This window comes from Dipodomys spectabilis, unplaced genomic scaffold (assembly GCF_019054845.1).
Source record: "Dipodomys spectabilis isolate Male_0828 unplaced genomic scaffold, ASM1905484v1 ptg000066l, whole genome shotgun sequence".
NCBI classification, from domain to species: domain Eukaryota; kingdom Metazoa; phylum Chordata; class Mammalia; order Rodentia; family Heteromyidae; genus Dipodomys; species Dipodomys spectabilis.
The window spans coordinates 4,721,707-4,734,494 of NW_024870743.1; the positions used below are offsets into that span (position 1 = coordinate 4,721,707).

Below are 12,788 nucleotides of genomic sequence, written 5' to 3' on the forward strand. Positions count from 1 at the left end.
GTGGCCATTTTCACAGACGAGCTAGTGGGTTAGCACCTAGAGCAGGCAGCTATTCTGATTTTTTTGTTTTGTTTTGTTTTGCTGGTCCTAGGGTTTGAACTCTGGATCTTAAGCACTATTCCTGAGCCGCTTCTGCTCAAGGCTAGTGCTCTACCACTGCAGCCACGGCCCCACTTCCAGCCTTTATTTGGTGGTTTATTGGAGATAAGCATCTCACAGACTTTCCTGCCTAGGCTGGTTTCCAACCATGATCCTCAGATCTCAGCCTCCTGAGTTGCTAGGATTATGGGGTGAGCCACCGGTGTCCAGCTAGGTATTCTAATTTTTAAAAGTGATCCTTAAGCCAGGCATTGGAGGCTCATGCCTGTCATCCTAGCTACTCAGGGGGCTGAGATCTGAGGATCATGATTCACAGCCAGCCTGGGCAGGAAAAATCCATAAGACTCTCTATCTCCAATTAACACCAGAAAACCAGATGTGGTGTTATAGCTCAAAGTGGTAAAGTATTAGCCTTGAACAAAAGAGCTTAGGGCAATGTCCAAGCTCTGAGTTCAAGCCCCATGACCAACAAATAAATAAATGTATCTGTGATTTATTCCATACAGTTAAAAATAATTTGTGGCGAGCCGGGTACCAGTGACTCATGCCTGTAATCCTAGCTACTCAGGAGGCTGAGATCTGAGGATTACAGTTCAAAGCCATCCTGGGCAGGAAAGTCCATGAGACTCTTTTTTTTTTTTGGGTCCAGTCGTGGGGCCTGAACTCTGGGCCTGGGCGCTGTCCCTCAGCTCTTCAGCTCAAGGCTAGCACTCTACCACTTGAGCCACAGCGCCACTTCTGGCTTTTTTCTTTTTGCTTATGTGGTGCTGAGGAATCGAACCCAGGGCCTCATGCATGCAAGGCAAGCGCTTTACCACTGAGCCACCTTCCCAGCCCCGTCCATGAGACTCTTATCTCCAGTTAACCACTAGAAAACTGGAAGTGGCACTGTGGTTCAAGTGGTAGAGCGCTAGCCTTGAGCTGAAGAGCTCAGGATCAGTGCCAGGCTCAGAGTTCAAGCCCCATGGCCAACAAAAAAATAATAAATAATAATAATAATTTGTGGAGTGAGAATGAAAGAACAAGCTGGGCGCGGTGGCACACGCCTGTCATCCTAGCTACTCAGGAAGCTGAAATCTGAGGATCGAGGTTCAAAGCCAGCCCGGGCAGGAAAGCCCGTGAGACTCTTATCTCTAATAGAACACTGGAAAACCAGAAGTGGCATTGTGGCTCAAGTGGTGGAGCACTTGCCTTGAGCTGAAGAGCTGAAGGACAGCGCCCAGGCCCAGAGTACAAGGGCCACAACCAGAAAAAAAAAAAAAAAAAAATGAAGGAACAAAAGACACTGTATGGAAGGAAATGTACTCATTACCTGATTCATGTAATTGTACTTCCTCTGTACAAACTCTCTATAATAACAATAACAATGAAGTAAATTAATTAAAAAAAATAATTTGTGGGGCTGGAAACGTAGCTCAGTGGTAGAGTACTTGCCTCGCATGCATGAAGCCCTGGATTTGATTCCACAGTACCACATACACAGAAAAAGCCAGAGATGGTGCTGTGGCTCAGGTGGTAGAGTGCTAGCCTTGAGCAAAAGAAGCTTAAGGATAGTGCCCAGGCCCTGAGTCTAAGCCCCAGACCTGGCAAAAAATAATAATAATTGGAGACATAGCTCAGATGATAAAGCCCCAACTAATGAGTAAAAGCCTCAGATACCGTCTGAGTCCCAGTCTCGGACAAAATAATAATAGTAATATTTGCATAACAGACTTTTTTTTTGTCGGTGGTGGGTCTTGAACTTGAGGCCTAGACGCTGTTCCTCAGCGCTTCAGCTCAAGGTGAGTGCTCTACCACTTGAGCCACAGCGCCACTTCTGGCTTTTTCTGTTTATGTGGTGCTGAGGAATCGAACCCAGGGCCTCATGCATATGAGGCAAGCATTCTACCACTGAGCCACCTTCCCAGCCCCTGTATAATAGGCTTTTAAGAGCAAAGCACTAGGACAGACAACTAATTCAGTAAGAAGTTCACTTCCAGAGAAGAAGTGGACAAGAGTTGACTGTTGGAAAAAAGGTCAGACCCACTAGACTCCTGTCTTGTCTCCTATTCCCGCAGGGAGCCGAACGGAAAATCAGGGATGAAGAACGAAAGCAAAGTAAAAGAAAAGGCAAGTGTCCTGACCCCAGCTCCCGGGTGAATGCCTGTAAGTAGCATGTCCAGCCAGCCTCAGCCAATCCAGGGTGCTGTGTGCCTCTGTGCCCAGCAGAGGCTGGGGGTAGGGTGGGGTGGGGTGAGGGCGGGGCTGTGACAGAAGGGGCGGGGCTGTGACAGTAGCGGGCGGGGCTGAGTCTCAAGGGTTGCCTGCCAAACTGCAGACTGGTCTTGAGTTTTCCCATGTGCAGGCATTGTGGATGGTCAATTCAGGTGGCTGCTTCCAGTCCTGAAAACAGATGCACGCTCCCTGAGCTTCCCAGTCTGGTCTGGCTCAATTTATAGAACTAATGACAATGCCCTGAAAATTCAGGATGTCTTCATTGTAGATGAGGGTCGTTCCCAGAATCCTTGAGGCTTCTGCTTTGGCATTTCTCCAAGAGTATGTGAGGGTATCTGTCTGACTCTGTCTCTCTGTCTCTTACTCTCCCTCTCCCCCCTCCCCATCTTGTCTTGCTATGCAACCCAGGCTGGTCTTGAACTTGTGATCCTCCTGTATCTTGCAGGTATTACAGGTATCCACCACTACACCCAGTTTTGTCTTTTTTAAGAAAATGTGACCAGTATTCATATTCACAAAACTCGGTATCTGAAGGTCTACTAGGGAGAAAAGTGTTGTGTTGTAGTGTCTCGTCTGTGGCCCGGTGCTTCTGGCATGTTCTGTGAACTGTTGGGTCCACAGCACATGGGTCAGGATTCTCCCCTTGGCATCAGAATGCTGCTTGCTAAACCCCCTGCTGAGTGCATCAGGGCCAGATGATGGGGAGAGGGACCCCAAATTTAATAAATTAAACACTAGTATGCTTACTCTTTCTTCTCATTTTTGGTCATCTAAGGTTTGAACTCAGGGCTTTGCACTTGCTAGGAAAAGACAGTAGCACTCCAGACACTGTTTGCTTTATTTTAATAGTGTCTCATTTTCGGGGGAGGGGAGAAGGTGCCAGTCTTGGGGCTTGAACTGTGGGCGCTTCCACTTCTGACCTTTTTGTGGTTAATTGGAGATGAGAGTCTCAAGGACTTTCTTGCCCTGGCTGGCTTCAAACTGTGATCCTCAGATGTTGGCCTCCTTACAGGCATGAGCTACCAGCCCCCCGCGGTAGTATCTCTTTGTTCCAGTCTTCATTCCACAGTCCTCCTACCTACGCCTCCTGCGTGGCTGGGATGGCAGGTGCGCTCTGCCACATCCCACTTTATCTTTTGAGATAGAGTCTCCCTAACTCTTCCTGTCCAAGCTGGTCTTGAACTTCAGTAGTTGGGATTTAGACTTGTACTCTTAAGTTCAGCATGGAGGCTCTTGATTCGTTCTGAAGACAAATAGAGGCTAAGGTGGGATTGCTTCCGGATTGTATTCATATCATGACAAGTTTTAGCCTTCTACATGAAAACTAAATGTTCTGTGTGTGTGTGTGTGTGTGTGTGTGTGTGTGTGTGTGTGTGTGTGTGTTTAAATGCCTCTGACTATTGGTTTTGACAGGTGTTCATTTGATTTTATTCTGAGTGCACGCAGCAAATCCCTCAACGTGAACTCTGCTTTTTCTTTTGGTGCAGCCCCATAACCTGAGCCTTAGAGTGCCATCCTCAATTTCTTCACCTTTGAAGGAAATGTTGTGCCTGTTTCCAGCCTAATAGATAGAATCTGCTGATGTTGGCATCTTCATTTTTTTCCAGTTTCTGATGTCAAAGTGCCCCTGCTTCCCTCACACAAACGAATGGACATCACGGTGTTCAAGCCCTTCCTCGACCTCGACACGCAGCCTGTGCTCTTCATTCCTGACGTGCACTTCGCCAGCCTGCAGCGGGGCGCCCATGTAGGTAGCCGGCACGGGGGCTGCAGGGCCCAGCGCAGACATTCTCTAGCATTATTCATGGCACCTAGGAGCCACCTTCAGTGAGGTTGACCAGTTGGCTGGATCTCTGGAACATTCAGTTATGGTGACATGATTCCCACGCCATACATATTAGGCATTGACTTGAAAATGCAGACTGTCAGCATAATTCTATCAGTTTTCTTTCATTCATTCATCCACTCATTGATTCAATCATGTCTTAGCTCATTTAAAGGCTTCTAGAATAGCACAGCAGTTTGGAATTTGAGTCTGTGCTCTTGGGAGTTTAACTTGAGTGATAATCTGTGTCGGATAGCCCTATAAAGAATCTCCAGGGCTGGGAAGGTGGCTCGGTGGTAGACCACTTGCATTGCATGCCAGAGGCCCTGGGTTCGATTCCTCAGCACCACATAAGCAAAAAGAAAAAAGCCAGAAGTGGCGCTGTGGCTCAAGTGGTAGAGTGCTAGCCTTGAGCTGAAGAGCTGAGGGACAGCGCCCAGGCCCAGAGTTCAGGCCCCACAACTGGACCCAAAAAAAAAAACCAACAAGAATCTCCAGTGTTGTGCTCCTATAAACAACTAACTTATGGTCTGACAAAATTAATACCAGGAAACTGGAACGTGTGTTTTTTTAAGAAAAGTAAATTATATGAATTTTAAAAAATAACATCCCAAGGTTTTTTCTCATGGTTCCAGTGCTGAATTATCATCAGCATCTTAGTTACTAATGCTAATTTTGTTGGTTTGTTTTTAAGTCACAGTCTGCTTTGTGGTAAAAGCTTACCAGAGACAGGCGCTCAGTCGAGCGGGACTTGCTGCGCCAGATAAACAGAAGGGCTCGGGCCAGGGCCCCAGCAGCCAGATGTGGAAGGAGTACTTAGCCAAGGCACGGTGGTCAGGGAAGAGCTTGTGGAAGGCAAGCAAGCCTCAGTGGACTTTTGGGAAAGGACCGAGTCGTAGTAAACACTTCGGGCTTTGGACCATGGACTCTCTGTTGTGCCATTCTGGTGCCAAAGCGGCTGCACACAATACCTAAGTGAACGCATCTGGCCCTGTTCCTCTAAATGCTTTATTTACAGAGCAGGCTTCAACTAGATTTGGCTATTTTAGAGAAGTTCAAGCTAGTATAAAATTCTAGACATTAAAAAATAAGACTAAAGGAATTTGCATTTTTTAAAAAAGCAGTTGATGTTAGATCCATCAAATTGAGAATGATTCCTAATTTCAGAATAAATTACATTCTGATTTATTTTGAGCCTATGTGAAAAGCAATCTGTGGTTTTATTTTTTCCCTTAGGTTCTTTCTATTGCTTCAGAAGAATTGGAGGGCGAAGGGTAAGATTTTATGTTTGTCTTTTATGAACATTTTTATTTTGAAGTAATCTCAAACGTAGCAAAAAAAAAAATTGCAGATACAGTACAAGAAAGTCCCTTTTCTCCTAAAGGATTTCAGTGCCATCGTTCCTGAGCATGCCGGGCCTGCCCCTCTCCCCCCCATCAGCAGGGCCGTCCACAGCGGGCCGCCAGGGGGCGCCGTTGCTACCATGCGGTGTCCACGCAGAGCCCAGCTTTGTTCCAGCCCAGAACCACATGGTGTATTTGTTGTCATGGTTCTTTACTCGCCTTGGTCTGGAACAGTCTTGGCCTTCCCTGCCTTTGCCGATGGTGGCCGTCTTCGTTTTGGCCTCATGGTCAGCATCGGCCTGACACCCTGGCAGGACTGTCCTTCCTCCCTTGGTTTTCAGCTCAGTCTCATTCTCCATTAAACTTTCCACTTGTTCACTTGTTGGTTTGTGAAGGCGTGAGCCACTGCTGCCCTTCCCTTGGACACATTGCCCCAGAGCTGGCCAGGGGGAGCCCTTGCAGCTGTCCCAGGTCTTTCCGGCCTGGCCCTCCTTCCTGGACCGCTGTCCTGTGCCCTGCCAGACACTGGTGTTTCCCTCTCTAGCACAGACCCAGCGTTTTGTGCAAGATAGCCTGCTTCCCTCTGTGGAGTCTGGGGTCCAGGATGGGCCCTCTGGTGTGCCCCTGGTCCTGGGCCCACTTTCCCATCCCCGTACCTGGCAGCCGCTTTGCAGATGCCTGCCACACTGAGGGGCTGCCCGACCCCTCTCTGCCAGGCGACCCTCCAGCCTTGCTTGTCCCTTCTGACAGCTTTAGGACTAAAATTTTCAAGAAGTGGGAAGTTCTGCTTTGGGGCTGAAATCTCCCTTTCTCTTGATCTAGAACAATGCATGATAAGAGAAAAACAAAAGCCAGTGCATGATGGGAAAGAGAGCCTAGGTGTTGATTCCGTGTTCATTCCTCAGCTTAGTCCCACTGTCTTCACCACCTCCCCACCCTCAGTGGTTTAGCTTTGGGGCCTCCCTCCTTCACTGAATAGAATACCTGTTGTATATTAGGAGCTGAGCTGCACAGGTATTTGAAGGCCTTAAACTCTATTGCTGAGGTGGTCTCAAATGCATTTCTCCATTTTTAGTTATTTGACTCTTCTTGCACACCTTGGTGAGCACAGGCCCTTGGAGTCATGCAGATCTGGGCTCCCTTCCTCACACTCTGTGTGCACTACCCTTTTCTTTCCATGGACTGGAAAGTATGCTAAACCTTTGAAGCTACGCTCTGACGGTCATCTCAGTCCTCTCGCGATCATCCCGCCAGCCTGGAGAAACCTGAACTGTGAACCAACACTTTTTTTTTCCAGTCCTAGGGCTTGAGCTCAGGGCCTGGGCACTGCCCCTCAGCTCCTTATGCTTATGCTCAAGGCTAGCATTCTACCACTTGAGCCACAGCGCAACTTCCGGCTTTTTCTGTTGATGTGATACTGAAGAATGGAACCCAGGGCTTCACACCACTAGGCACACACTCTGCCACGGAGCCACATTTCCAGCCCCAACCAACATGCTTTGACCATAGTGTTCCATCTCACATAAGTTGCAAAGATTCCCTCTTGGGCCTCAGTGGCTCATGTCTGTAATCCCACCCATTCAGGAGGCTGAGATGGTTATGGTTCAAACTAGCCCTGGCAGGAAAGTCATGAGATGCTCATCTCCAAAAAACTACCCCAAAAAAGCCAGAAGTGGAGCTGTGGCACAAGTGGTAGAGAACCAGCCTTGAGTAACAGAAGCTCAAAACCAGGCTCTAAGATCGAGCCCTAGTACTGACACAGAAAAAGGGAAAGAAAAAAAAGATTCCTTCTTACCCGAGGCATAAAAATCTGTGATTCCTTAAAGCTAAACAGTACTGCCAATTCTCCTTTTCTCGTTCTGTTCTGCTAGCCTCCTCACACTGTCTCGAGCTGGGCATGGTAGTGCTTGCTTAGAGGCTGTGGCAGGAGGCTTGTCAGTTTGAGGCCAACCTCAGCTGTGTAGTAAGTCCCAGACCCACAGAGGCTCCTGTAGCAGGACCCTCTCTGAATAAACGAAACAGAACAAACGCTTGCACCCTCCTTTGGTAGGCCGTGCGAGTTTGTCCAGCCCCTTCTCCTCTTGGGGAGCAGGCCCCATCCTGAGCAGGTAGCTGGGTCTAGTGAAGCTGGGATGGAGGAAGTGAGCAGGTCGGTCAGTCAGTGGCCCCGGGTCTGCCACGGAGCGTCACGCGCCCTGGCGCTGTCAGCATCTTACTCTAGACCTCAGAGTTTGTGCAAAACAATAAGGAAGCTGGGCCAGATAAAGAACGAGAGTCGCTTTGAGTTTAAAAGTCAGCGCTGATACATTTCCAACTCTTCGTTGGAAAGTCACACACGGTATCCGGTCACCCGCAGGTCTGCCTTGAAAAGGGGGCCGTATGGAACGGAAGATGACTTCGCGGTCCCCCCTCCCGCAAAGCTGGGCCGGGCAGAAGAGCCTAAGAGAGGTATGTTGGGCCCCATTACCGAGTGGGACTGCTCAGTCCACAGTGAGCACAGATGGCACCATCGCACGGAATCCTGCCCTGAACCAGCACGGAGGGGCGGAGGTCGGGGCGCCGCCCGCTTCTCCGGGCTTGTGTGAATTAACGTAGTCTTGTTCTCCGGCTACCCTCTTGCTCTGGACGGAAACCAGTGTTGCTGTACGTGCGGAAGGAGTCAGAAGAAGTCTTTGATGCCCTCATGCTCAAGACCCCGTCTTTGAAGGGCTTGATGGAGGCTGTAAGTAGGCTACATGCAGCCATTCCCTTTCAAAAAAAAAAAAAAAGATGGAAGCTGGGCAGGTGGCTCAGTGGTAGAGCGCTTGCCTCGCATGCATGAGGCCCTGGGTTCGATTCCTCAGCACCACATAAGCAGAAAAAGCCCAAAGTGGCACCATGGCTCAAGTGGTAGAGTGCTAACCTTGAGCTGAAGAGCTCAGGGACAGTGCCCAGGCCCAGAGTTCAGGCCTCACAAGCGACAAAGAGAAAGAAAGAGAAAAGAAAGAAGGAAAGAAAAAGAGAAGGAAGGGAGGGAAGGGAGGGTCTCCCGTGGTGTGGTGGTGACGCTGGTGGTCACAAGGAGCCTGAGGCAGGAAGGCGTCCGGTTCAGGCAGCCGGCAGCACGTAGCAAGACCCTGTCTAAAAACACAGAAAGCAAAAAGAAACAGCGGTGGCCATGAGTCTGCCTTTTGTGCCGGATCTTCGCGGCACCGTGGAGACCTTGCCCGAGCAGATTTGAGAAGCCGTGTGTCATCAGTGTTGGTGCGAGTTTCTCACAGAAGCTGGCAGAGGCTGCAGTCAGCTGAGCCTCGTGCCCCCGGGCAGTGTCAGGCGATGGGCGCAGAGCCACGCCAGTTCCTGTGCTGGCTTTGCCCTGCCAAAATCCGACATCAGCCCTTGTCACATCTGCCAGCGTCAGGCCCCTGCAGACCATAGAACTCTTTGGGATCACGGTGGCGTGTCCCCCGCTCTCCTGACGGCTGCTGTGTGTCCAGCTTGCCAGACAATCATGATCAGGGCCTGCCTCGTGTCAGGTGCCATGGTAGGCACTGGAGGGACCAGTGAGCGGCACGGGGCCAAGACACACAATAAAATAAGCAGGGAAATCCGTACGTCAGCGAGCACTGGTGGCCTATAAACCTCTGTGCCCAGGAGGCTGAGATGTGAAGACTGCAGTTTAAAGGCAGCCTGGGCAGGAAAGTTCATGTCTCTTCCCTGTGTTAACTAACCACCACAATGCTGGAAGCAGAGCTGTAGCTCAGGTCATAGAGCACCCTCCTTAAGCAAACTAGTTAAGGGACCAGCACCCAGGCCCTGAGTTCAAGCCCCAGTACTGGCTCAAAAAAAAGAATACATGATTCCTGCTTTGTGGTGGACGCTGCTGCCTCCTCTTCAGCCAGCCCTGAGCCCGCCAGGCGAGCTCTGCTGCCTGATCAGGGCAGGCAGGGTCTGAAAGCCCCCTGCTGATTCTGTAGGCGGATTTTATGTATACACACCTGCTCTAGAGCGAGGCCTTTCCGCATTTGGCCCGTGTGCTGGTGATTGCGTGGCACGCGTCACCAGGCATTTGTCAGACCGCAGGGAGGGAACTGGGCTTGAGGAAGTGCAGCAATACACATTCACTGAGGCAGCAATGCTGGAGGGGGGGGCTGTGCGGGAGGAGGGCGGTGTGCGAGAAGTCTCATCTGCCCATCTTCCCACACACCTAAAACCTCACTAGAAAGGTAGAGCTGTGCGTGTGTGAGTGTGTGTGTGTGTGTGTCCCTCCTGGGGATTAAACTCAGGGCCTGCACACTATCCCTGAGCTTTTTCACTCAAGGCTAGCACTCTTCCACTTGAGCCACAGCTCCATTGACAGGGCCTATTAATTAAAAAATAACAAAACTATAACCAGGTAATCTACTCACCTTGTCCTAGTTCTAGACATTGTATATGTGCTTATGTGTGTGTACATACATACATGTATGTGTGTATGCTGGTCCGTGTGTACATACATGTATGTGTGTATGCTGGTCCTGGGGTTTGAACTCAGAGCCTGAGCACTGTCCCTGAGCTTTTTTGCTTAAGCTATTGCTACCACGTGGGCCACAGCTCCACAGCTAGTTTTTTTGGTGGTTAATTGGAGATGAGAGTCTTGGACTTTCCAGCCTGGGCTGGCTTGAACTGTGATCCTCAGATCTCAGCCTCCTGAGTAGCTAGGATGACAAGTGTCAGCCACTGGTGCTGGGCAGCACATTTTTCTCAGGCATGAGGCTTACCTCTCTTCGAAGGTGGTAATAGCATCCCTCCTCTGCCGCCACATGGCCTGGCTCTTTCCCGTCTTTGTATATGAGGGGACTTGAGGCAGGACAATCATGAGTTTGAGCCCACCCTGGGCTACAGTGAGATCCTGCCTCAAAAGAAAGAAAAAGGAAGAGGGAGGGAGGGAAGGAAGGGTGCGTGTGTGTGTGTGTGTGTGTGTGTGTGTGTGTGTGTGTGTGTAAAAAGGAAGAGGGAAGGAGGGAGGGGTGCGTGTGCGTGTGCGTGTGTGTGTGTGTGTGTGAGTGAGATTAAACGTGAAGACAGCACTTGGTAATTATTTTTCTCCATTCTTTCAGATCTCAGACAAATACGATGTGCCCCATGACAAGATTGGGAAAATATTCAAGAAGTGCAAAAAAGGGTGAGCAGCAGCGGTGGCCGTCTGTGCTGGGGACGCAGCCTGTGCCGCGGCGGGTGGCAGGGCCCACGGGGGGGGGGGGGGCACCCCGCCACAGTGTGCTTTTCCTTCTTACCCTCTCCACCTGAGACTCATCTGCCTTCCAGGCTCATCTTGGCAGATGGGTTTGGTTTGGTTTGGTTTCCAAGTCAAATTTGAATTTGCTCTTCCCGTGCCTGGCTGCGGTGCAGAGGCTCCCGTTGCTGGGTGCACGGTGAGAGTCACTAAGGGCATCAGAAGCTGCCGCCCACCCCGCTGTGCCAGGTGTGAGCAGGTTGTGAGGGGCAGCGCCCCACCCGCCGCTTCATCGCATTTTCCCGTTGCGTTTGGGAGATCTGAGGCGCCGGGCAGCGCGAGGGGCCTCGCCTAGGTCACCTGGCTTGCTGACAATGCAGCCCTGACACAGAGCAGTTTTGCCTGGCTCCAAGCCTTGGTCCTTTCTGCTCGAGCATGCTACCCTGGGCTAGTTTTCTAGTTATCTAACATTACCTCTTTGTCAGAAATGAATTTGTGTATTATTTATTCTCTTCCACTGGTCTGTCTTACGTGTCTGTGCCATGTGGCATGGATTAGCAGGGAATATAGCATAGGAACTTCTGGCTTAATCTCAGCCAGATCCCAATGGGATCTCTGTGTCCAGAGGACAGGTAAGGCTTACTTGCTTCAGCTTCGAGGATGCCTTCAGACAGGTCAGGGGCTGTGGCTTTGGGTCTGGCAATGAGAATTAGCGATAAAGCTTTTGAAAGCTGCATCCTGAACATTGTGTAGGTTTGGGAGTTGGGTTTTTTTTAAACTGGGTGCCATTTATCAAATGGCTACTCCATGCTGGAGAAGCAAGGCAGACTTTTCCACTCGCCGTGTGCACCCTGGGGCCGTCACCAGTCCCCTCCTCCCCCAGTGTCCTCTGTCTTTGAAGCCAGCCACCGGGTTTGTCTCCGCTGCCCCAGTGTAATGTAATGTAAAGCCCCAATGTACTGCCCCAGCCAGTAACTCTGTTGTCACCCTGTGTCTCCTACCAGGATCCTGGTGAACATGGATGACAACATTGTGAAGCATTACTCTAATGAGGACACTTTCCAGCTGCAGATCGAGGAGGCGGCGGGCTCGTACAAGCTCACGCTGACGGAGATCTGAGCCTGCGCCCGCCCGCAGCCCCATGGGAGCCCAGTGGTGTCCCCCAGACCTGGCGGCCGTTGGGCCAGCAGAGGCACCCACGCCCCCTTGCAGATCCTGGCATCTCGGGGGAAAGAATTCCCTTTGCCTTGAGGATGGAGCTGCAGTTAATGTGTTGCATGGGCGGTTTTCAGATGACAGAGAGATCCGTAGATGAATTTGTGTGAATTTCTAATATATGTAGGAAATGCAAGGTGAAAACTCTTATTTCAGGACTTAACTGGCTCTGGGAATCTTGATGCTATCTGCTGTGTTATTTATCAAAACCGTGGCGAGCTGCCTGCTCTCTAATAGTAGGAGTGGGGAAGGCAAGAGGCGTAGCTTTAGGGGTTCTATGCTCTTAGACCCCACTTTAACTTTGCCTCAGGAAGTGGGCACAGTCCCTAAGGACAGGTCAGGGGCCAACCCCCCCCCCCCCGCCCCCATCTCATCCAACAATGTTTACTAAACGACATGTTACCGAACCTTCCTTTGCAACTTCCTTGGACATATCAGCTGCCTTTCTTATGAAGAACATAAATGGGGTATAGTGTGAAATAAGACAAAGCTGCATTGTATATAAGTGCAATATCTTTTTGAAGGTCTGTGTCTGTAAATGTGTACATACATGTCTGATATAAATATATAATATATAACTGCCGTGTCTGTGTACAGAGAGTGAGGTGCACAGTGAGCTTTCCCTGGAAGACTTTCCCTAGAGACAGAGTTAAGTTATTTCTGGTAATGCAGCCCAAGCAGATACAATGGTGTGTTTTCTCCCACGCAGGACTGTGCCCTAGCCTAGCAAGGCCTCAGATGACAGGGTATCTGCCACTGAGTGTCGTCGTGTGTCTGCACTGTTGGAAAGAAGGATGTGCCAGGTGCTGGTATAATCCTATAATATATAATCCTATAACCAATCCTAACAACTCAGGAGACTGAGATCTAAGGATCTCAATTCAAAGCTAGCTGGGGC

The 12,788-nt window shown here is 50.1% G+C and overlaps 1 protein-coding gene across 2 annotated transcripts in view; it reads left to right on the plus strand.

Annotated features, from left to right (window-relative positions):
• Positions 1-12,060, plus strand: part of Grhl1 (grainyhead like transcription factor 1) — a 55,878-nt gene extending 43,818 nt beyond the window's left edge. The window contains exons 10-16 of one of the 2 annotated variants that reach the window (XM_042680759.1): positions 2,157-2,208; positions 3,921-4,060; positions 5,375-5,412; positions 7,838-7,929; positions 8,118-8,203; positions 10,560-10,624; positions 11,680-12,060. In XM_042680759.1, coding sequence (XP_042536693.1) covers positions 2,157-2,208; positions 3,921-4,060; positions 5,375-5,412; positions 7,838-7,929; positions 8,118-8,203; positions 10,560-10,624; positions 11,680-11,794 — 588 coding nt within the window. In that variant the 3' untranslated portion in view covers positions 11,795-12,060. Of the gene's footprint in view, positions 1-2,156; positions 2,245-3,920; positions 4,061-5,374; positions 5,413-7,837; positions 7,930-8,117; positions 8,204-10,559; positions 10,625-11,679 lie in introns of both variants that reach the window. The other variant, XM_042680758.1, reaches the window with a different exon arrangement.
• Positions 12,061-12,788: the final 728 nt, after the last annotated feature.